Genomic DNA, 26,350 nt, shown 5'->3' on the forward strand with positions numbered 1-26,350 from the left:
TGACGTCACTGGGCGGGAAAAACCTCATAATGTACTTTTTGCCCTTGAACATGGATGAAGCAAACCATTCAATATCAAGTCTACACCTACATGGCTTTATCCATTTTCAAGGGCCAAAAGTAAATATGAGGTGTTTCCTGTATGTACTTTGGCCCTTGAACATGGATAAAGCAAATTCTTCAATATAAAGTCTACACCTACAAGGCTTTATCCATGTTCAAGGGCCAAAAGTACATATGAGGTTTTCCCGCCCAGTGACAATGATTAGTGTAAGAAAACCTAACATTTGAAAAGTGATGTGCCTTGTGAATTAATACCTTCCTGATTTTACATTGTCAAGAAGTAGTTTATGCAACTCTATTTGAAAACCAGCATTTTTAAATGCAAAATTAGCTGATAATTATTAAATAGACATTTCTCTTATTACAGATATTTTTGTCTTCTGAAGTTCTGATTGGTATAAACAACATACCGTAACGATTCGCCTAATGGTGCATGGGCTCCCTTTATGGGTTATTTTACAATCAGGGTACATTTGGGCTGAGCACCATATTGTGCCCTCTTTCAAATATTAGATTAACTTATGATTAAAAGTTGCCATGCCTAATTATTGGCCCCTATTAGTTCCACCTACAGCTACAAAGAAACTTTTTGAAATGCCTAGTTATGCGATCTGATTGTGATGATTCACCACGCAGCGAAATTACAGCGCTTTGAATCCTCTGGAAAAGCGCTATATAAATTCCGAAATTTATTTTATTTATTTATAATGCTTAGAAATGATGAAAATATACATTTCTATATGATTTTGGGACAAAATAGCTGTCTTTGACCTTTGTGAACTTTGCAAATGATATATCACCACCAGCAACAACATAAAAACATATTTTGACAGTTCAGAAGTAATGTTTGAAATATGATTGTTCAAAATTGAGAACCATGTAAGATTGCAACTGTTTCATTAATTGTACCATTCTTCACATTTATGTTGAAAATTCCGTCAAAAAATGTCCTCTCCGAATTCAGGCTTTGTAATCCATAGATAAAATTGACCCCAGACTAAAATGATATTTTCTTGAAAAACACTAATATATATATCCTACATAATAAACACGTCCGCTCACCCTTACTTTCCTTGTATCACATGTTCCGTTAAAATGTGTCCTCTCCGAAAAATTGGACATACAGAAACATGAACATCATAGACACATTTCTGGCATAACTTGAAAATCTGAACACTTGATGCCTAAATTTTTTACAGATTTCCTATTTGACCCATCTGCAACACAAAAAGAAATAAATTGAGGAAAAACTAGACACTTCATTTTTCACCCCCAGTATCCTGATTGTGAAACAACCTTTATATAACTGGAATTTTAGGCACCAACTAAAAGTGCCCTCCTGTAAAAATCCCACCAGCAAACCTTGTTGGGATTTTAAGAGGGAGATCTCTACTTGTATGTGACATTTACCGTAAGGCCAAGGCTGCAGATAAGCCATGTTTCACCATCACCTGAATTAGTGCAGTCAAAATTGTATACTCTTTTATACTAAAGGGTACCAAGACTTTCTAAAATAAATTGAAGAAATTAAAAATGTATAAAATTTATTGGTCGCCTGCACATCTGGTCCAGTTTTAAATGTCAAACATTGTTCTGTTTGGTCATAATGGCTTGTTATGTAAGAAGTTGCCATTTTGAAAGTTGCACTTTTGTCTATTCATGCAGATTATTAAGACTACATTCTGTATGCTTTGTGAGAGTTAAATGGACCAAAGTGCAACTTTTAAAATAGTATATTTTCTTACATAATGAGCCAATATGATAGAATTCAACAACATCTGACAATGTAAATTGGATCAAGTGTGTAAAACGAAATAGGCTACCAATAACTTTTATAACTTCAATTTTGTCAACAACATGTTGATTCATTTCAAATAAAGGCCAGGGGAAAAAACCCTTAGCTGTAATTGGTACATTTTTTCTGTATGTACAGTAGTTTTCATTTCTCAAATAAAATAATAACCTGATTTATTAGAATTGTTGTATTTATCTCAGTCTGTAATTCCAATCTAATAATTTAAGGCCTCACCATAGATGCTACACAAGGAGAGTCTGCACTCAGCCTCCATGTTCGTGTTTCACTCATGGAGGGCAAAATAGTGTACCTTATAAAAATATTTCATAATGGGTTTAAGAATGCAAGTTTTAAAAGTTCTGAGCATCTCAACTTTTTTCAAGCTTATTTTGACTGTTTGAGTCGGGGGATGCATTCCCCATTGGATTTTATGAACTTATAAGTTATAAGACATACTAATTGTTTTGCCAATGTGTAAATCTATGACACCAGAAATAAACCAACATCAAGACTGTTCAGAACATAAAAATCCTCTGCCAAGGTGGTACACTATTTATCCCATGCTTGGCACCAATATGAAAAGATTTCTAAAAGCATTATGCCTTATACATAAACCCTTGTTTTTTGCAGAGGATATGTTAGTTTATGAAAGTAGATTACAATGGTGTAAAAATATGAATTGTGAAAAACATTGAGGGCATCCTCGTCAGCAAATGTTACAATATTTCTTCAACTGCTCTTTTTCCAAGTTCAAGATCACATCTTCCAATTAGGCCATCATGTCTGGTGACAACTCTGTAGTCTGAAGGTTACCTAGTCCGAAGGCTCCTTAGTCCGAAGGTTTGCTAGTCTGAACACGTAATTTACCATTTGCTTGTCCGAATTTTGAAAAAGGTTTGCTAGTCCAAATATCGGGTACTCTAGGCAGAGGGTTCACTAATCCGAATAATAAATAAGGTTCTCTAGTCCGAATATAGAATAAAGCTCGCTAACCCTAAACCTAACCCAAAACCCTAACCCTTATTCTATATTCGGACTAGAGAACCTTCGGATTAGCGAACTTAATTTGGTTTTTGGACTAGCGACCCTTCGGACTAGAGAACCTTCGGACTAGCGATCCTTTGGACTAGAGAGAAGTCACGTCATGTCTTTGCCTTTGCCAAACACATTCTATGTTACTAACTCCACACGTCGCATGCATAGCGTCCTTTGTCATGCATCTTCTTGAAGTAGTCCTCCGCTTCGGTTAACGATTTGCCTCCTTCCTCGCAGATGACTTCACGAATGGTTCGTTGAACATCAGGAGCCATGTGCCTTGCATCTCTGTATTATATATTACACATAAAAAGGAGGGAAACCAATTAATATTTTGACTTATCCCTTAAGAATCATCTCTAGTTTCTGAACGGAGGGTCTTGGTGGAAAGGTGGGCACAGCTGGGATGTGCGGCAGATTTGGTGGTGCATTTTCAGGCTTGTTGGTATAACTTTGGGTTACAGTTTTCAGAAAAATGGTTTGAAGATTTAATATTGATTTTTTTTAATGTTTCTCAAAATTCTGGAAAAGGTGCAGCTTCTTCATTGTGTTTGAGCAAAATTTGTAGACATTTTTCAGAATTGGACCAAAGATACTCTTTGATTGGACAAACTTACCATAATTTTGAGCAGCAAAATTTGGCATGCATTTTGAGACTTTTTTATGTAACTTTAGAGATATAGGGTGGTTTTTTTTTTTCAAATTTTCCTAAAAATTCTAAAAAAAAGGTCCAGATTTTTCATTGTTTTTGAGCAAAATTTGCTAATAAAATTCCAGAATTGGACAAATTTACCGTAATTCAGAAATAAAACATTAACAAAGGAACCACTTTTTCATGACACTGTTCAACACAATCTTTCCCCCAAAAGTCCAATATTTACAGGAAGAAGTCCACTTTTTCATGCAAGGATTTTTTTTGGGAGGTGAGGTCCATATTTTGGAATTTTGGCCGGTTGTCCCCCCCCCCCACATTTCAAGCCGGATTGGCGCTAATGCATGTTTGTAAAAGCAACTTAGTCCCATATAAACTTTGAAGTTTTCAAAACAAATATCACACTTACCCACACACATAAATATGGCCTCCTTTCTCTAAGACATCCCATAAGCTTTGCTTCTGATTACGAATCCTACTTACCCACACACATAAATATGGCCTCCTTTCTCTAAGACATCCCATAAGCTTTGCTTCTGATTACTTAATCCTACTTACCCACACACATAGATATGGCCTCCTTTCTCTAAGACATCCCATAAGCATTGCTTCTGATTACGTATCCTACTTACCCACACACATAAATATGGCCTCCTTTCTCTAAGACATCCCATAAGCTTTGCTTCTGATTACGAATCCTACTTACCCACACACATAAATATGGCCTCCTTTCTCTAAGACATCCCATAAGCTTTGCTTCTGATTACGTATCCTACTTACCCACACACATAAATATGGCCTCCTTTCTCCAAGACATCCCATAAGCTTTGCTTCTGATTACGAATCCTACTTACCCACACACATAAATATGGCCTCCTTTCTCTAAGACATCCCATCAGCTTTGCTTCTGATTACGAATCCTACTTACCCACACACATAAATATGACCTCCTTTCTCTAAGACATCCCATAAGCTTTGCTTCTGATTATGAATCCTACTTACCCACACACATAAATATGGCCTCCTTTCTCTAAGACATCCCATAAGCTTTGCTTCTGATTACGAATCCTACTTACCCACACACATAAATATGGCCTCCTTTCTCTAAGACATCCCATAAGCTTTGCTTCTGATTTCGTAATAAATCTTGTACATAGACTTTGTTATCTTGGTCCCTAGAGAAGGCCACATGCAACTGCGATAACACTCCAGTATTACGATAATTCTCCAACTCATCACGATAGATATAATCTTCTTTCTCTTTGCGACATCCAAAAAATAGGATAGTGTCACCAAGTTCCTTGCCTGCAGAACAGAATGAGATTTAGCAGCGATGCTAATCAGGGTGTTAGCTAGCCACCAGCCTACTTGTTGGACAGGCAGTTTGCACCTGCAACAGGCAAGATTAATGCCTGTGATATACACCAATCCGAGAAGCGTTTACTGTATTTGGCCCTCTATTGACGGCAACACAGATGTACCAGAGCGGGAGATTTAATTCGTAATTCAATACTCATGATTGTGTATTGAATATCACTGTTGTGTACAATTCCCGGTACAATTCTGTATAGCACACAATAAATAATGGATAGAACCCCGACCTCGGGACACCGCAGTTTTACATCGGGGACACCGCAGTAATGGCGAAGTCGGATAGGTGTATAGGCTAAATTCTACAAATAATGCTTGAATTACTTATGTGACTCAAAACAAGACATGACTAACCCTAACGCTACACATGGTTTTTGGCTATCAGAAAGGAATGGAGGAACGCCAAAGGAGAGAAGATGTACAAATTTTTGACTTCGCACCCCCGGGATTCAAACCTTGGCCCCCTCAGGTGCCTCGCACAAAATCACCAACTTGTAGCTACAGCGGTGTTGGTGACTGGACCCCGGGGGGGGGGGGGGTACTCAGGAAAAATGCCCATACGGGGGCGGGCCGCAAAAATGGGTAGCATTTTCAGCCTTTTGGTATATCAATGACCCCTTTTTCAAAGCCTATTTTGGTATATAAATGGGTCCTTTTTTCAAAATTTTCTCAATTTTTTCGGAAAATAGCCCAATTTTTCCTTAATCTAGCCAAAATTTTCAAAATTTTCAAAATTTTCCAAAAATTTTGGGAAAATTTTCAAAAACTAAGACAATTTTGGTTAAATTCGGCCGAAAATTTTGACTTTTGGTATATAAATGGGTCCAAATTTCTTGAAAAATTGGTATATTTATGGGTCCACTTTCAAATTCTCAGCGCACGTCCCTACCAAAACCAAACTTGAGTACCCCCGGGACTGGACCAGCGATTCCCTGGGTATATATGACTTGGGCTGATTGGCGTCATGCCTCCATGTGCAATGCATGCATGCGCAGTGTTTTCTTTGTAAAATTTCATAGAGTTAGGGCTAATATATCAAGGCTATAAAAGCAATGGCTATTTGAATTGACTGAACCCCCAGAAGGTGCAGAGGTCTGGTTTATGTTTTAAGGGTAAAATTATGGACAGACAGTTTAGGTGAAAATGATGGGTACTTGCCAAATCCTATATAGTTAAAACCCTGATGCCAATGCCTTGCTATAGCTCCGGGCTATAGCTATTGCAACGGCTTTAAACAATAATATATCTTCTCTTTTTTTACAGAATAAGATATGCAATATATTTAATATTTAAATTTTATTCCATACTAAAACATACATTTGCATCCGTATATTTTACACACTTTCCTTTGTGGCGATGTTAAAAAGGACTCCACAAAGAATGCAAGGTACTGTATTTAGTACATTTATTATTTAGGCCACCTGGGGACAAGGTTCTTTACTGCCTAAAATTGGGGACTTCTACCTCACCCCTAGAGGTCCCTGGCTGTAAAAAAAGTCTGGCATATTTAGAATGGGGTTATGCTTTGAAAGTGGCAACGACCTGCAGACTACCTGGGTTGTCACCACTGGTGTGAAAAACACCCACAAATGTCCCCTATTGCAAACACACACAGCATACCTTCTTCTTTTGCATGATGTCTCTCTTGAATAAAGCCTCTAAATTGTGCCAACCCTGTTCCAGGTCCAATCATAATTACTGGTGTAGACGCTTTAAATGCATGGTAAACAGAATTGTGACTTGCGCACATACCCCCAAACACCCCCACAATCCCCAACAAACACACAACATACCATTTTCTTTTGCATGATGTCTCTCTTGAATGAAGCCTCTAAATGGTGCCAGCCCTGTTCCAGGTCCAATCATAATTACTGGTGTAGACGCTTTAAACGGCAAACGGAATTGTGACTTGCGCACAAAGATAGGTACTGTAGGGATGCTTTCTGGCCCATTAGGGACCTTCTTCTTAAGCCAGGATGTAGCCACACCATTGGCGGTACGACCTGTTCGTGTTGTATACTTAGTAAGAACTGCAGTGATGTGCATTGATGTAGGGTATTCCTGTGAGATTTGTAACAAACATTGTTCAATTTATTACAGGTACTATTAGTGATCTCAGTGAAAGCTTACAAATATTTTCCTTAAATCTTAAATGAATAGCTTTAAAGTTAAGCAATTAAGTCTGACATTCTCTCTGGGTATGTTTTTTTTTGTCAAAAAGAAAGATAGAAAACAGTAGTGCTGAGAAAACATGTGGCTCCATTTATTGTATTGTATTGTTGCTGTATGTGTCAATCAGCATAAACAAAAGCGTCCAAAATTAATGACCTGTCATACTTGATCATTTGCAGAGCATGTCATCCCAATAAACCTCTACTTTACTGCACATTTTGTTTAATTTGCAGTTTTATTGCTAAAATGAGGTAATGAGGTTACTTGTGGCCTTGGTGAATTTCTTATTTTGACTGGGAGCAAAGCCCAAGATTGTGGAGGCAATTGCCCTGCATGCCCCCTTGCATCGCTTCTTACTGTGCACATTAAACTTTTCGATTTTTTTTGGGTGATATTTCTCCCTGTGTTGGTCATTACGCCACTGCTGAGCAAATAAAAATGTTGCATTTTCCTTTGATCAAATGTGCTACCATGCCTAGTTCTGCACTTTATGAGGCAACAACCATAAACTTTCAACACCCTCCCCAAACCCTCCCCTCACCTATTGCCAAAATTTGTTTCCCTTTAAATATTTACCTTTGGAGATGAAGAAATGGAGTAATAGCGAGCCTGTAACCGTGGTAACAGCTCACAGAGATGATCTGCTGGTGGCTTTACAGATGGAAGGTCTTCAAGGATAGCGACAATGTTACGACGATCTTCTACGATCCATTCATGGTATTCATGCTAAGGATAATACAAGCATGCAAAGCTAGCGTTAATAAAGCATTTCTGTCAAGACCTATTTTCTGGAATATACTGGCTTAAGGGAAGGGGTATGAACGTTTGGACAGTATTTATTGTGGGACATTAGAGCACATCAGACATATCAAATTGTATTCTGAATACTGAAGAATGTCCTTCTGATATCAAATAATTTTGATTTTTTGAAATTCGCAATGTAATACACATTTTATGGCAAATCATTAAAATTGATATTTTTGATATTTAACAGTACTTGAAGTAAACTTTATAAATCTGATTATTTTATACTTAAAGTGTATGTAGGTGGGATGAAAAGTCGACGATCAATTGAAAATTTTGACCTTTCAGATTGAAGATATGGATTTTTTTTTCCAAAACACCAAAAAAAAATAGGTCTTTTTTGTAATAAAATATCTTCAATATAAAAGGTCAAATTTTTCAATTGATCGTGGTCTTTTCCTCCTAGCTACATACCCTTTAAGAATATATCATTAGATTTATAAAATTTATTTAGAGGACTGTTATATATCAAAAATGTGAAAAATATCAAATTTTAGTAATTTGTCATAAAATTTGTATTATATCGTGAATTTCAAAAAATTAAAATTATTTGATATCAGAAAGACATGCTTCTTTTTCAGAATGCAATTCGATACGTCTGAGGTGCTCTCATGTCCCACAAAAAATACTGTCGAAACACCATAAACGCTCATTCTAGATCCCTTAAAATAATAATTGTACTGAATATAAACTGACTTTCTCCACCATGAGTCTGCTAATTATTATGTGTTGGCAAGAGTTTTTGCTCAAAATTAATTTCGCTTTTTGAGGAAAGATAATGACTAAGAAATTTTCCTACCTGGGAGAAGTTATTTAGCAAGCAAACTTGTAATGGGGCGATGGTAAGCCAACATCATCTCTGGCATCAGCTTTTTAAAAAAAAATTATCTGGAAAGCAAATCTCAATGGAAATTTCATATCCACTGATCAATATTAGATGTCTACATATGCTAAAACTATTCTAGGTGTTCATATTTACAAGAGAGAAAGCCGATTTAGTATATTATTCTTACAAAAACATCTCATAAATTGACCCAATACTTTTTCAGACACTTTTAGACCTCTCTGACATCAGGTATATAATGTCTGCATCACATGCAGAGGCTATGTCAATCAACCATGATAATTTACAAAGTGGATCTTTTTTTTTTTATTTGATTTGTTCGGGTTTGACAACCCTGGATAACCAAATAAAGCCTTTATTGAAGCTTATTTCCATTGTGGTCCATTTGAACACCGGGACAGGTTGGGAACAGTCAGGGGTTAACACCCTACTCTTTTCGAAAATTGCTGCGAGATACATGGATAGGTATGGCTCTCTGTACACAGGACAGACGGCTAACAACCACTCCGAAGGACAGAGTACTTTCATGATTCATTGACACAATTCTATGTGAACCATGGGAAGAACGGTGGCCTGAATTTAATCTAGAGGTTGCCAATTAATTTCAGACATTATTCCCCCAAGTTAATATCCCAGCAAATCTCCAACACCGGGAATTGAACCCAGGACCTCATGCACTAAAGGCAAGTACCCTAACCATTTAATCCATGCTCTCCCATCTCTGCACTTTTGGAGTGCCCAGCACCACCTACCTTTCCTTCAGGAGTTGGTGAGGATATTCTCAGCAGGAATTCTTTGTCTTTAGGATCTTCGGCATAGTCTGAGATATCTTTGAGTACATTGGTGCGTGGTGGCGCTGTTATGTCTATGTAATGAGAGAAGGCTGTGCGGTATGTGCACGGACAAGGGAATGGATGCTTCTTGCTTGCTTCTTCTGTGGAAAAAAACACATGGTAGGATTATTCTTTTAGGGATTCAATCATGTTTCACCGTTGTTCATCACCGATTAACAACGATGTGTCCGCGTTGTCTGTGTGGTTTACTTCGTGAGGGAAGCTGCCCGAGCGAAGTAAACCACACAGACGCAAGTTGTTAATCGGTGATGAACAACGGTGAAACACGATTGAATCCATTTCAGCAACGAAAACAAGCCAAATATCGTCTAATTCTCATGATGCCTCCATTCGGAATATCCGTTTGTTAATTATTGCCACTAAACCGTAACATCTGTGATGATTTCTTATGTTGATAGCCTAGTATCAGCAATAAAACAAAAGAATGAAGCGGTAATGCTTAGCTGATACTTTTAACATTAAGAAGGTGTTTGACGCATAAGTTCCAGTCATGACAAATTTTACACGCTCACAGGTAACGCGTATGCGTAACCCTGCGTTCGCGTATACGCTACTGGAAAAGTGTGGATTCATTACGGATTAACAACGCTTAACTCCTGTACAAAGGAATAGGAAGAGTTGTTGAAATATTAATCAAAGACAGAAATAAAATAAATGATGTCCCTGTCAATTAAACTCCTCACAGCCCATGCTTTGGTTAGCATATTATAACTAGGGTGGCACCCTCCATGGTTGCTAACCAATCACAAGCCATGGGCATTATGATTGACATTTTTATGCTTGTTTTTGATTGTAATAGCAAACTTAACACTTTCAATTATAGGGTAGGGGCTGGGATTTTGCCGAGGGAACCACTTGTATTCCAAGGTGGTTATAATGGTCATACAGCAAAACATGTAAAAAGGGTTGTTTTCACAGGCAAGTGTTGTACATGTGTACATCCTTTAGGGTGTTAAAAACATTGACGATTGGGAAAAAGGGTATGTTTGACAAGATCTCTTAAACAAAATGTGAAAATGAAGATTGTTCCTGCAATTTTGGATAGCAAAATGCAACCACAACACTTATTTAGGGTATTATGAAAGCCAGGGAAAATACTTTTTGGGGTCCATTTTGAAAGTCCACAAATGAGAATGATATCCACCTCACAATGCAAGTGGACCTGTATCAAGCTGTGCAGATGCTTTTTCATTTTGGCAGTGCCCACCAACAAATAAAATTGACATCAAGGCAACTGAAGTTTTGAAACAATAAATAGTAACACGTTTTCATTTCTTGAATTTTCCTGCAAGAGTCCAAGAACTTCTAGTCTAATGAACCTCTTTGCTCCTGTATCATATCTTACCATCCACATTGTTAAGACTAATGACGGTATCCAAGTCAGCATTCAGGAGTTTGCCAAGTTTATCTACTAATTCTGGGTCGTTAACTGGATACACTGCTACATGGTCACCAGCCTCATACCTATGTCAAATTAACAAAATATCAAAACTCAGATAAGTTAATATTAACTGTCTCATCATGCAATTGTCTAAAGAGATTGTGAGTGGGGAGGGAGTAAGAGAAAGAGAGTGGGGCGCCAGTATTGAGAAATAGATGTGTTCAGAGAGAAAGGGTAGGGAAACAAAAACAATAGAGAGAGAAAGAAATAATGATGCAGGGAGAAAGTTAATAATGTGATGTTCTTTCACTATTTTTCATGCCATCATGTTATTAACAAGCAAGTTTTTAAATGTTCCTGTTTAGGAAAAATACATAATATATGGATATTTAGTTAGTACCATGTTATTCTGTAATAATTAATAGTTAAATAATGTCATTTTTGGCTACATAATGTTTATGTACAAAAAATTTCTTGCAGATTAATTCGTTTTGCAAAGATATCGTGAAATTTGAATTACAACACATTGTCTATGGAGCAGTGTAATACACATAATCATGCATAACTCGCAAACTCACTTGCAAACTCGCAAAAATGTCATAAAAAGAGGATGCTCGGATCACGAAATACTCCTTTAATGTTTCAAATGTAATCCGATTTAGTCCAATCAGGCTTAGGTGGGCAAATACAAAATGAGATATAGCTGGAAATAGGTTAAGGTTATAGTTAGTCATATTTAGAGTATGAACATGTGAAAATGTCATAACTTTACAGCCAAATCAGTTTTAATCATGGGCTTTGGACTGATATAAAGGGATTTTTTACATCATATTAACCTGATAACTTAACTGTGAAAAAATATGACTTTAGCCTGAGATCTTGGATTTAGAACTGGATCGGGTCACAAATGCATTTTTATGGAATAAAGCTTAATGCTCTGCATGCTAGCCATAGGCTTCAACATAAAAAGTCAAAGTTTTGAGATATTTTCTTAAAACATCAATAGCTATCTTAAGAACCACTGAACTAATACTAAGCTTGTTTTTACTCATTCTAATGCATTTTTCATGCTGATCCATAAAATATGGTCATGACATTTACAATTCTGAAATGTGTAAATTTAAAAAAAATGAAACTTGTCGTCTGCAGTCAACCTCTGTGTGGAGAGAGTAATTTTTTAATGAAGAGTTAAATAATGCCATTTTGGGTCACTATTTTGGACAGTCATCTGGTTTAAACAATGTTTTAACCAGTGACGTGAAAATGATTTCTTCTTCAGAAGCAAATGCTTTCTATTTCTTTGCTTTTCTCCCTCTCCTTTTTTTTTACATAGTATCATTTCCTCAATTTTGATAGTCATTTGCTTAGGAGTGGTGGTCCCCGCTCACACACTTCCTGTATCCTTGTGGTATTCATTTTTGTCTCGCTTCAACTTTGTTCAAAAAAGACTATGCAATCACTATTTCTGTATGGGTACAAAAAAATCAGGCAATATATAAATGTAAAAACAGGGAAAATCTGTTCCAACTGACCAACAGGGAACCAAAGGATGGATCCAAAAGGAAACAACAGTGTCACACTAGCAATGGATATATAAATGCTTGGTTGTATTGTATTGTATTTTACTATTATATGATAAGATCAAGCAAAATCAGTCCAAAGTTGAAAATAGTGATTTTCAGATATAGCCAAACAAAGGAAATAACTTCTTTTGTTTTTCAACTGTTCATATCTTTGGAACTAAATGTTCAATTTCTATGGGGTTTTCTGCAAAATGTAGCTTTGCAAATGCATTATACAATCATGTAGAAAACAGAAAATTGAATATGCCCGAGTTCACATTGATTTTGTTTGATCACACCACACATGTGCATGTGCTCATTTGGATAAAGTTTCGTAAAACAGATGCCATCCCAAAGTATCACTCACTGAACTCAAACTTATAACAGTGATCATTGGTTGGGGGACTTACGGTGACCTCTTCTTCTTCTTCCAGTTGTAGTGAAGGCTTCTTGAAAAGAAGATTACTCACTGCAGAGTGGTGGGTGCGCAGACATATGACGCAGACAAGAGATCACAGGTGCAAAATATGTACAGTGAAGTGCTGATTAAAAATTTGATGCTGTCTGCTATCTAGATGGAGCCGTCCTCAATGCCGTCTTGAAGGCATCGAGTGTTGGGAAGGCTGCTGGATCCTTCTTTAAGGAATTCCAATCCCTACTTGTGCGTGGGAAGAAGGAAGAGAGGAACACTTGCGAGCTGCAATATGGAGTCCAGATACGGGAGTCATGACCTCTGGTATTAGATGTTGCTTCAGTGATGTAATCTTTCCAACTGATGTCAACCAGATCAGAGTGAATCCTGTAGAGCATGGTTAGCTGGCTTTGGCGACGTCTACTTTGTAGAGAAGACCACTGGAGCTCACTCAGCAGCAGGGGGGTAACACTTGATCTGCGGTCATAGGTGTTGGTAACGTATCTGGCACTGTTTCGCTGGACTTGTTCCACTTTCTTGATGTTTCTTTGAGTGTGTGGGTCCCATATTGCAGCTGCATACTCAGCAGTGGGTCTTACATAAGACTGAAGGATGTTCAGGTCAAAGCCCCACTTTCTCCATCCTTCGAGCATTCAGTTTTATGGAATAAAACATAATGTACGAATATTTAGCCAACTTCCATAATTATTAGCATATTTTACACATTTTTCTTGTAGTCACATCTTTGTGGTGACCTTACCCATACATACACACATACAGACAGACTGGTAAGTGTCACCGTGAATATCAGACAACACATAGCCTAAATCGAACCAAATTCAAGAACAAAAGAAGTAGACCAGTTGCATGGATAGAAATAAACTCAAATTGCTTGAATACCAACCTTAGTTTAGTGCCGGATATGTCAAATTCTATATGCATACAAGATCTATCTCCTCCAGAGTGGAGCTCACGATTAACCTTCACTGGTGATAAGAAGGGGTTCTTGGCATCAAATGATCTGAAAAGAAATGATTTCCCACATCAGTATCTGTTGCAGCTCCAGAGCTCTCCAGTGACACCTCGTCCTCCTGGATAGGACATATCCACTGGAGGGGCATGTCACCATGAGCTATACCTAAACTGGCATGTGAAGGGGCATTGAGCACTATACTAAACTTGCTGAAAAACTTGCTGGGCACATGGCAGGAACCATCAATATCAACAGGGCATGTACGTAATACTTTCATCTTGTCATCATTAGAAAGTTGAATGTAGCACAACCATGTTTATTTTTATTTATTTTATTGACTATTATGCTTGTGGATAAAAAGTCATCTGATGATAGTGATTTAAGTTCAAACTATCACGTAGTATGATATCATCACAATCAGTGAGGTCTGTCAAGTTTTCAAAACGGGGGTGCCACAGGTCTCTATTCAAAAATTGTAAGCTCTCTTCACTTACCGTAATAGGTAAACCCTGAATCCCCCCCAACAGATTGACAAAAGTGCCCCCCTCACTTTGCGCACACCACTGACTGCAATCCAATCACATAACAGAATATTTCTTGTTGAGATCTCCTAAAATTTAATTTCAACAAGAAATGTCAAATCACATCAAGTCATACTTGAAAAGCCACTGCAGGGCCCAGTCTGTGTAAAACTTATCATGTTCATAGAGAGCAGCATCTCCACAGTCACCCCACCTTGACAACTAGGTACTTAGAAATAAAAAGACACTTAATTTCACTATGTGAAATACTGGTACTGGTTTTACTTGTTGAAGCTCAAAGTGGTGGTCCATTCCCTTCTTATTTCCCATTCCCTAGTTCAATATACTTACGGTTTCTGCGTCTTGAAGGAGCCTAACCTAGTCACCTCTCCTGTAAAGATTTTCTCTGGTGCTATTTCCTCCACTATCTGTAAACTGTACTGACGTATGCTGTATGTGTGTGTAAAGAACATTATAATTACAGGTTTTAATACATCATTTTATTTATTGTAAATAAATTCATACAAAATCTGTGTTTGCAGTTTTTGGCCGTTTAAACATAATTTAAAAACAAATTTTTGGCCATAAGAACAAAACTATTGGAGCTCCAAGACAAATGGGTGATTTATCAAAGGCTGAACCTTTTAAAACAATTTAAGATCATTTAAAAAAAGAGCACACTAAATTTGGAAAGTGCACAATGTATTTTTACCAGACTGTCCATATTCTACATTTTACCTGGACCCCACATGGTTAAATGCTATGCTCTCTACGTTCGAATAGGATCGTACATCGGGTGCCGCTGCACCACTTTCAAATCACTTGTGTCAGGCTCAGTGATTTGGGTCACAACCCAAAGTTTGGGAAGTCCTGTCATTATAATTTTATGTTAAAGCTGCAGCTCAGCTCAAGAAATACAAACACACTAGAAAAGGCAGGCCCTCACTGTCAATAAGCCTGGGAAGGTCACTGCCGACCTGCTGATATACTATGCTGTTAGGCCCCACAGGGCCATAGAAATATTTTTACAGCAACATGGATCCAATGCTGACTTCAACAACAATCAAACCACTATTTTGCATGTATTTTACCTGTTACCTGTCTTATCTTATAAAGTGTCACACATATGTGGACCAGTGTAACATTCAATCTGTATTAAAGGAGATAAAATTTTAAAATTACGTTTGGGCCTGTAGAACTTGAAGAGGGCCCATAGACTTCAAACCTTTGGGCCCTTAACAATGTTGGCTTACACTACATACCAGGACTACATATACATACCTTGATTTATCCCATGTAGCTTCTACATCAAACTGTTCACATACAGCAATGTTGGCTTACACTACATACCAGGGCTGCATATACATACCTTGATTCATCCCATGTAGCTTCTACACCAAACTGTTCACATACAGCAATGTTGGCTTACACTACATACCAGGGCTGCATATACATACCTTGATTCATCCCATGTAGCTTCTACACCAAACTGTTCACATACAGCAATGTTGGCTTTATACTACATACCGGGGCTGCATATACATACCTTGATTCATCCCATGTAGCTTCTACACCAAACTGTTCACATACAGCAATGTTGGCTTTATACTACATACCAGGGCTGCATATACATACCTTGATTCATCGCCTGTAGCTTCTACACCAAACTGTTCACATACAGCAGGCCAGAACTTTTCTCTCCATGTCACAAAATCTTCTTCCATGCTATAAAATAAGCAAATATCATACTATAGGATAAGTTGAGATGCATTTCAAGATATAGCTATAATCATTCAGGTGAACAATCAAGCTGGTTATATAATGTGATGGTTTGCATGACACTGTAAGAGAGCCGAAGGGAGAATAACATTTGATCTGGTTACTCGGAAACCCACACAAGGAAAAAGAACCAAAGGACGTCACAGGAAGACCTTTGTAGACCTGCTTCCAGAAGACACAGGATATACAGTAGTAGAAATTGATACCAGCATGCAGGACAGGGATTTTTGGTGACCCATCATTGATGCCCGACAGCTAGAGTCGATGGAGTAAGGATTATCAGGTTTACTGAATTTTTCTTTTCAAACACAAGAAACTACTTTCTGTCTTTGCAATTTGCAGATGGAGCTTTCAACTTACTTGCCATCATCATCTCCAAGTCCCACTTCACAGATGCGTTCTGCTCCAAGCTCTTCCAATCTTTTGTCTACGTATTTACCCATCATGTTGTAATGTTCATAGGTTTTGTTTCCAAGCCCAAATACCTAAAAAGAGATCACATATAAACAAAGGTACAAATAATGGGTATAATCTACAGGATACAGTACAGGGCACTATGTAGTGATATTAGAGTAAGCATTTTGTCTTGCTACATTAGTGGAACCAATGATTTCTGGCTTCCTTACACTTCAAATGATAAAACTAGAATTGCAGGGATGAAAGTGGCCTGAAGTGACTTGGCAGGAAAAACCTGAAAAAGCGTGTAAATTTGGGCTATAAAGCCTCAAAACGGGCTGAAAATAAATAAAAATGCGGAAATTTGGAGTAGCAAAAGGCCTGAAATCAGACATCCCTGAGAATTGGTTTCATGTTTTTCTACGCCCCCTATGCTTCAGTGATGGTCTAGAGATCTGAACGTCGCCAAGTATACAATATGTTTTCCAACATTTATAATGTTTGCTAGCCACTCTGGGGGATCATAAAATCTTGGGACATATTTCATTTTTGATTTGAATTATATTTAAAATTGTATCATTTGTACACATAATTGACCTGAGTGCTTATTATAATAAAGTTTAAAATGTGTTTAGTAAGGCCAAGTAAAATAAATAACATGTATATAGTCCCCGCCTCACTGATTTTGGAGATTTTCAAATATTTTTGTTATTTTTTTCTTTGCTCCTTTACTTTGTTTCTAAAATTGTCGTAATGAAGAGACAGGAAGTTCTTGGTTAATAATAAACACATTGCAAACACTCTTTTCATGCTGGGGGTAGGGCTTTGGGGAAATAACAAAAATATTAGGACCTCCCCATTTTTATGATGTGTTGACAAAGACTTTGCAAATACAATTTTGCACAGAAATGAATGGAAACAAAAAAAAATTTTTTTTGATTTTTGAAAAAGTCCAGCCTAACTATAGCTTTTTCAAAATCCAAAGGGATTTGATAAAAAAATCAGAAAAAAGGGTATGTTTGACAGGACCTCAAATACAAATTGCAAAATAACAATCCTTGTTTGTTTAGGGTATAATTATGGGAGCTCCTTGAAAATACTTGATCAGGGTCCATTTTGAAAATCCATACATGAGTACCTCAGAATACAAGTGCCCCTACCCACCTTCCTTTGCTCCCGGAGTGATCGAGAGCTATTCAGTTGATCAAAATTGGCCAAGTTGTTTCAATACTTACAGCATACTTGACTCCATCTAACTGTGTGGATCCTTCCTGAAGCCAGTCATAGAATTCTTGCGCATTATCAGTAGGATCACCTTCACCGTACGTAGCCATGCAAAATATGGCTAGTGAATTTTCTATCTCTGGAAGTTGCGTTAGGTTTTCCTGTTAAGATGGAGCAAGATCCATAATTTATATTTTGTAAGTATGTTCATATTTTGCTGGTAGCACATTTCTGTGGACGGTATAAAGTATGTTCTTTGAGGGCGAGTTAGCGCAGCGGTAATTCCCTCGCTTTGCACCACTGAGGTCCCGGGTTCAAGCCCGGCGCGCCCAAGGACTCATGTGCACTTGGTTTATCCCGATTCCATGCTCGCTCTCGCAGGTTTTCTCCGGGATCTCCGGTTTCCTCCTGTATCGCAAAAATCTGTGATTAGTTGTTTGGTTATCAAAAACTTCCTTCACCCAATGGAATTTGGGGAGCTGCACAGATAATTGGTGGATGTTACAATCTAAATGCGGATAGGTGTGCGCTGCTCGGCAGCAACCTAGTTGATGCGATCTGATTGTGATGATTCACCATTGCAGCGAAATTACAGCGCTTTGAGTCCTCTAAGATCTGGAGAAAGGCGCGGTATAACTCCGAAAATTGGTGGATGTTACAATCTAAATGCGGATAGGTGTGCGCTGCTCGGCAGCAACCTAGTTGATGCGATCTGATTGTGATGATTCACCATTGCAGCGAAATTACAGCGCTTTGAGTCCTCTAAGATCTGGAGAAAGGTGCTTTATAAATCCAAAATTTTTTTTTTTTTTCTTTTGCATTTGTTTCCTTTTGTAACTAATCTAAAATGCTCATGAATATCAGTAATATAGTGTCAACTATGACTATAGTAGTCAATTAAATCATGCAGCCCTAATATCTATCATGACATATCTTACCATTTGCAAGTTGCAGGCCTTTTTGTAAAGAACTGGGGATCAGCCCGGGCCTGTAATAACAGTTGTCTGTCACACTCAGCATTGAGGTCAACTTGCACTGCCCTTAGGGGCTTGGTGGCATATCGACCCGTGACGCGCTTTAGAGGGATGTAACCATCCAGAAATCGTGGATAAATGCTGTTTTATTATTTCACATTCCTCTGGGTCTGATATCATACCCTGCTTCTAGAATCTGTGATCTAATACTGCTCATGAATATTGCTAATTAGTTCAACTATCGACTAAGTCCTGCAACCTTATGACATCTTATTTTCACAATCAATTTTTCTCATGAATATTGCTAATAGATTCTGAACTGACTACATTAGTTGACTAAGTCATGCAACTCTATGAGCGTGTTTTTAGTGGGAGCAGATGTGCAGTACATTGCGGAACAGTTTCTACCCGGTTAGAAATTATCCGGATACTTGCCCACTATAAACACTAGCAGTATATGTATGTACGGTACATCAGTATCCTTCTAAACCGAAGGATATTGTGGCGAGATATTCCCACTATAAACACACCAGTATAAATTGTGTGCGGTATTACCGGAAGTAGGAGCTTCTTCATGATGCGTAGAATGCGCGCAGGACATTCGGAACGATTCTCACCCCCTCAATAGTAATCAAAACAGAAGCTACGGCATGTTTGCCGCCATGATCATATTGTTGAATGGGCTGTTTATAGCTGGCGCCACAATATTTACACATTCCCTGTGTGACCTCGGGGTCATTGCAAATGTACGATAATGTTAGTTGGTATATAATTTGTGCTGTAACTGTGTCTCACTATAAACAGCAAGGGTATCGGTACATATACAAGGATTATCGATACGGTATACTCAAAATGCGGTATATTCACTATAAACACGCTCTATGACATCTTACCATTTCACATTCCTCTAGCTCTGATATCATTCCTTTTATGCCAAATCTGATACTGTCAGGGATGAATGAACTTGTATTCTAACTTTTTTGGCTACTAGCCAGTCGGACAGGTGCTCACAAAAGTTACCAGTCTGACAGAAAGTTTACATGCCTGACATATATCCTACTTAGAGCCAGAGCCACAATAGCAATATTAAAGAAGCACAATTTGTGTTGCGTTGCATTTTCGTAACTATAATATTTCACTATTCACAATGATTCACACCCGATTCACACACACTTTCAATCAATGCAATACAGTATTGTCAGGCCCGTACGCATATTATTGGGAGGGTGTATAGGACTTCCAAAATAAAGTGCACTTATGCTGATTTTTGATATAAAATTGGATCGATTGAGCCCATATTTATTGAATCGAGCTATGAGTTTTAAAATATTGACGAGACGTAGTCGAGTCCAATATTTTAAAACTCATAGCTCGACCAATAAATATTGGGGGTAAAGCATCCAATTTTATCATTATTATGTGTTGTATCCAATATTTTCACACACTTGGATTCGTCAAAACATAATAATGGTAAAAGTTGGACATAAATCCTAAGTATTGCCCTTTTTGACTTTCTGAACACTTTATCACCAAAAATTGGAGCTAGAAATATTCGGAAAAGACATCCCAGAGCAGCTCAGCTGAGGGCTGCAATAGTAACATCAGTTTATCATCTTCAACTTCTTACCCGCCAGGTGGGTGGGCACTTTTGAAAATTTAGCTGCCAAAAGTTACCCGCCCCTGGCATTTGGGAAGTACATCCCTGGATACTGTCATGAATATAACTATAATAGTTGACTAATTCATGCAACCTTATGACATCTTACCATTTCACATTCTTCTGGGTCTGATATCATTCCTTTCAGGCCAAATCTTTGTGCATCTTTTGAAAGACGTCCTGCAAATTCTTCTGCTGTACCCGTCTGGGATCCATAGAAAACAACTACATTTTTGTGCTATAAAAAATCCAACAGACAATATTTTATTACTTGAATTCATCATGTAGATTATTTCATAATTAAGGTGTAGGCAAAGGTATGCCATATTAAGCTTTTGAACACTCGAAAATGACATCTTGATTTAAAATTAAGTTTGAAAAAAAATCTGTATAAAAATAAAAATCTTTATTCTCACATTCATTTTTGAAACGGCCATGGGCTTCGAGACATAACTTTTTTTGTTTCCGTAAATACACAGTTTCACTGATCTGTCTGGCTTTCAGTAGATTAGGGTGTCGAGGAAGGGAATTGAACCTTCTTGGTCCTGCTCATAAGTAAACTTGACGTTGTTGGTACGGTCAATGGAATTTAAGTCTTCCGTTAAGTTGTCTACTTCTCCTTTGCGTACTACTTCCATCACGTCATATACATATCTTTAAAAAAGACATGGGCGACATGCTGCAGGGGGGGGGCTGGGCGTGGAAATAGCTTTCTGCTCATTGAGCCACATCATAAAGATATTACACCCAAGGGAGCTGAGGGGGTTACCCATAGTCATGTCGAACCATTGGCAGTATATATCACCTGAGTAGCTAAAGCAAGCGACTCAACATCTTTGATGAACTCATCACACCCTCTACGTCGGTTCCTGTTGCATGTTGCCTACAAGGACTTGAACAATCAGATGTGATTGATTGTGTCTGATGAAACCACTAGTGTAGTGGTGAAACGCCACTAAAATGCGAGTTAAACATCTTCATTTTTCTTTGGAATTGTTCAAAATGAACAAAATCAACTGTTGAAATTAATATTCTTAATGAACTAATAAAAAGCATTTCATAAAGAGTTTAACCTTTTCTGAATGGTGTGCAGGCCAACAATATCTTTGTGGTGGCCACACCACTCCAAGTGGGCCCTTTACACATAGAAATACAATCAGCTTGATCTGCATGCAGTTGATTTAGCTGAATATCCTGCAGTGATTGCTATCCACTTATATGTTTATGGATGTAGGTACATTCAGGAGCACTATAACTTTGTTGCTGGTTAGCCTCGGGATTGGTGGTTAGGGTTAGTGCTCTTGAAGTACTATGTGTTGTCAGTAACTCAATTATGCCCAAAGATCTTCTCTCAATTGAGTGGATTTTTGTGTTTTTGTTTTTTTCTTCTTTTTTAAGTTGATACATACCGATGATTTCATTTTTTGTATGAAATCCCCTGGTTCCAATGGTCCTGGAGGCTTCGGTGGACTGAAAAATAAAATCACAACAAAGATTGCATAAGTCACCAACAAGTAAGTAGGACCACTATGCAGTAAAGATCACTGTCTACCTAAGATGTTGGTCTACAAAACCCACCAACTGCGAAAGTCCACTCACCGAGCCGCCACAGCTGGTCTTTACTATTAGTGTCAGAGGGCATATGGCATGGTTTTTCATTTTTTCTTTCAATTGGATGGAAAATAGGTTGGCTTTGGAGCAAAGCTAGCCTCGGACTGAAAAACAAAAATCATTGTTTGAAGTGGTCAAGCACCCCTCTTACTCATGTCTCTCATCATAATAATTAGATTTTACTAAAGGTAGGATATCTCTACACTGGGTCTGAACCCAAATTTGATGTTACACTGGTCCGTTTTAATGTGACACTTTTTTTTGGTTGTTGTTTTCTACTTCTACATGAATTCTGGGTAGACCATACATGGTATCCTACTTCTACATGAATTCTGGGTAGACCATACATGGTATCCTACTTCTACGTGAATTCTGGGTAGACCATACATGGTATCCTACTTCTACATGAATTCTGGGTAGACCATACATGGTATCCTACTTCTACGTGAATTCTGGGTAGACCATACATGGTATCCTACTTCTACGTGAATTCTGGGTAGACCATACATGGTATCCTACTTCTACATGAATTCTGGGTAGACCATACATGGTATCCTACTTCTACATGAATTCTGGGTAGACCATACATGGTATCCTACTTCTCGTGAATTCTGGGTAGACCATACATGGTATCCTACTTCTACATGAATTCTGGGTAGACCATACATGGTATCCTACTTCTACATGAATTCTGGGTAGACCATACATGGTATCCTACTTCTACATGAATTCTGGGTAGACCATACATGGTATCCTACTTCTACATGAATTCTGGGTAGACCATACATGGTATCCTACTTCTACATGAATTCTGGGTAGACCATACATGGTATCCTACTTCTACATGAATTCTGGGTAGACCATACATGGTATCCTACTTCTACATGAATTCTGGGTAGACCATACATGGTATCCTACTTCTACATAAATTCTGGGTAGACCATACATGGTATCCTACTTCTACGTGAATTCTGGGTAGACCATACATGGTATCCTACTTCTACATGAATTCTGGGTAGACCATACATGGTATCCTACTTCTACATGAATTCTGGGTAGACCATACATGGTATCCTACTTCTACGTGAATTCTGGGTAGACCATACATGGTATCCTACTTCTACATGAATTCTGGGTAGACCATACATGGTATCCTACTTCTACATGAATTCTGGGTAGACCATACATGGTATCCTACTTCTACGTGAATTCTGGGTAGACCATACATGGTATCCTACTTCTACATGAATTCTGGGTAGACCATACATGGTATCCTACTTCTACATGAATTCTGGGTAGACCATACATGGTATCCTACTTCTACATGAATTCTGGGTAGACCATACATGGTATCCTACTTCTACGTGAATTCTGGGTAGACCATACATGGTATCCTACTTCTACATGAATTCTGGGTAGACCATACATGGTATCCTACTTCTACATGAATTCTGGGTAGACCATACATGGTATCCTACTTCTACATGAATTCTGGGTAGACCATACATGGTATCCTACTTCTACATGAATTCTGGGTAGACCATACATGGTATCCTACTTCTACATGAATTCTGGGTAGACCATACATGGTATCCTACTTCTACTTGAATTCTGGGTAGACCATACATGGTATCCTACTTCTACATGAATTCTGGGTAGACCATACATGGTATCCTACTTCTACATGAATTCTGGGTAGACCATACATGGTATCCTACTTCTACGTGAATTCTGGGTAGACCATACATGGTATCCTACTTCTACATGAATTCTGGGTAGACCATACATGGTATCCTACTTCTACATGAATTCTGGGTAGACCATACATGGTATCCTACTTCTACGTGAATTCTGGGTAGACCATACATGGTATCCTACTTCTACGTAAATTCTGGGTAGAGTTTTTTTGTTTTTGTTTTTTGTCATCTTTTTAATTTTTGGACTTTTTAAAATATATCTGTTTATTGGTTGTGGTATTTTACTCTCCTACACAATTTACAAACTTTATAAGTATGAGTAATAACTGGGAAAAAAACTTGAATTACACAGTTTGTAATTAAGGTGGCCCCACACAAAGGTGTATAATGCTTGTTGAATATTTGGCAAAATATGCAAATAAACTCATTAATATTCATAAATATGCAAATAACATGAAACAAATCTTTACATCACATCAGGCCACCATATGCTATGACCGTACCTAATTTGAAGTTGATCAGTTATTGCGTAAGGCAAAATTTGCAAATAAGCTCTTTAATATTCATAAACATGATAAATATGCAAATAACAGGACACAAAACTATACAAAACATCAGGCCACTATTTCCTATCACCATACCAACTTTGAAGTTGATCAGTTTGTGTTGGAGTTGCACAAGGATTTTATAAATTTGCTTCCACCAAATAACCAGGCAGATAAACAAACAGGCAACCATCTTGGGGATAACATAACCCCACATATGTGTGGGGCCAGAAATTCAAATTAACTGAATGAAAATGAAAATGAAAATAATAGGGTCTATTGGTGACAATGATGCTGAAATTTGGAACCACAGCCGATTCTTCCCTCCTCAGTGCTCATTCCTCTCTTCTCTCCTCCACCCACTCCTCTCCTACTTTCATCCCACTTTCTCCTTCGCAATTTGCAAGCTTTATTTAGTTACTCCTTCCAACCCTGGGTACTCTGACCTCAAACCGCAAAAAAGCTGGAGGTCATTAGACTATCATAACTTGATGTCCTTTGATTTGAAGTCCGCGGACTAAGTATACTCAAGTGGACATCAAAATTAATGACCATGAATCTCAAAATATGTACGTTTACCATAATGTTAAGATCCTGGGACAAGCACATGACACCAAGTTTAATTAGTTGCATAACCTACAACTGTTTGTGAGTTAACATTAATTGTGTTCACATTTTGAGTTACACCCAGTGTAACCTTACGCTACTGATAAAAATTCCACAAATATTTTAGTTCCCTACTCCTATACCGTGTGTCCTCACCTAGCCTACTCCTAGCACTACGCCGACCAGTTCCATCAAGCATGCACTTCTGATCAGCGTAAACATCGGCTACCACTTCCAGGGTTTCTGTGACCTTTTCAACCACGCGATATGTAATGTCTTTAGTTCCGACCAACTAAAGGTCAAACTTACACTGGGTGCCAGAAGTAGCAGGGTTTACATTGCAACTTACCCCTGGCGGAAGTTACACCCAGCTCGCTACTCCTGACTTTCGTCAGGAGTAAATCGTCGGACGTACGCCTGGCGGAACTTACGCTGACCATCATTCACACTGCCACTACTCCTAGCAGTGCCTACCGCTACTCCTAGCCAATCAAGTTCAAGATACTTTTAATGCACAGTATACTAAGGAAAGCATACACATTATAGCTTCCATCAAATGAACATTGAATATTTTCTAATATAAATACTTGTTATAAGTTGGTGAAAGTTCAGTTATAATTTTGTTCACAAAAATACTTACAAAATTGGTTTGGGATCAGGTTGTACAGGGGGTTTTCTGATGAAAAACCAGTAGACACTTATTCCAAAGGTAGCTCCTATTAGGAAAATATCTAGACTGCTGAACATTGGCTCGCCTGTTGTGCCTGCTGCACTGTCTGCTAAAGGAATGTCAGCCATGTCTGAAATGAAAAGACATGAACGGATCCACCATGTGTGGAGCAATGAGTATGTTCGCCTAATGGCGCACATGGACTTCTTTGCCTTGGAGTAAATTTCATGTACAAATAGCGAGCTCCCTCCTCTGAAAATCCCAACAATAATTAAGTGTACATGCCCTTATTTGCTGCAGGTGAGATTTTTACGGGAGGGCACTTTAAGATTGTGTCTAAAATGTCAAGGCAGCCCATGGCGCCATTAGGGGAACGTTTACAGTGTAACAAATTTTCGTTAAACACAAGGTGTGGGCTTTGTGTGTTTGCGAGGTAAATGTGTCGCCACCCTACATGTTCATTCACTGTGACTTCAACAGTTAAGACAGTTAATGAAATACAATGTCAATGGCATAATTTCTTGGCTTTCATTGCACAATCTCATGGTTTCAATGCATTGTATCAATCTATGGGCACTGGTACTCACCTGTAACTTGATCCAATATTAATAATATCAATGAAGACAACTAACTTCGGATGATTACAACATTCGTTTCAATATTGTCCAGACTATGTTTCAATATACATCATGATCATGAGTTGTGTGATTGGTAAATATTACAAATAATAATACGGATATTTCAACATTATAA

The 26,350-nt window shown here is 38.0% G+C and overlaps 1 protein-coding gene across 1 annotated transcript; it reads right to left on the reverse strand.

Annotated features, from left to right (window-relative positions):
• Positions 1-1,981: 1,981 nt before the first annotated feature.
• LOC140168423 (NADPH--cytochrome P450 reductase-like) lies at positions 1,982-25,682 on the reverse strand. The gene is made up of 14 exons (XM_072191812.1): positions 25,568-25,682; positions 21,878-21,938; positions 20,578-20,706; positions 17,849-17,998; positions 16,578-16,702; positions 16,074-16,163; positions 14,790-14,888; positions 13,849-13,965; positions 10,935-11,053; positions 9,488-9,669; positions 7,664-7,813; positions 6,709-6,976; positions 4,621-4,849; positions 1,982-3,180 (listed from the first exon to the last, which is right to left on the reverse strand). The coding sequence occupies exons 1-14, from the start codon at positions 25,672-25,674 to the stop codon at positions 3,036-3,038; spliced, it is 1,971 nt and encodes a 656-aa protein (XP_072047913.1). The 5' UTR covers positions 25,675-25,682; the 3' UTR covers positions 1,982-3,035.
• Between the last annotated feature and the right edge of the window lie 668 nt (positions 25,683-26,350).

Source organism: Amphiura filiformis, chromosome 13 (genome assembly GCF_039555335.1).
Source record: "Amphiura filiformis chromosome 13, Afil_fr2py, whole genome shotgun sequence".
Taxonomy (NCBI): domain Eukaryota; kingdom Metazoa; phylum Echinodermata; class Ophiuroidea; order Amphilepidida; family Amphiuridae; genus Amphiura; species Amphiura filiformis.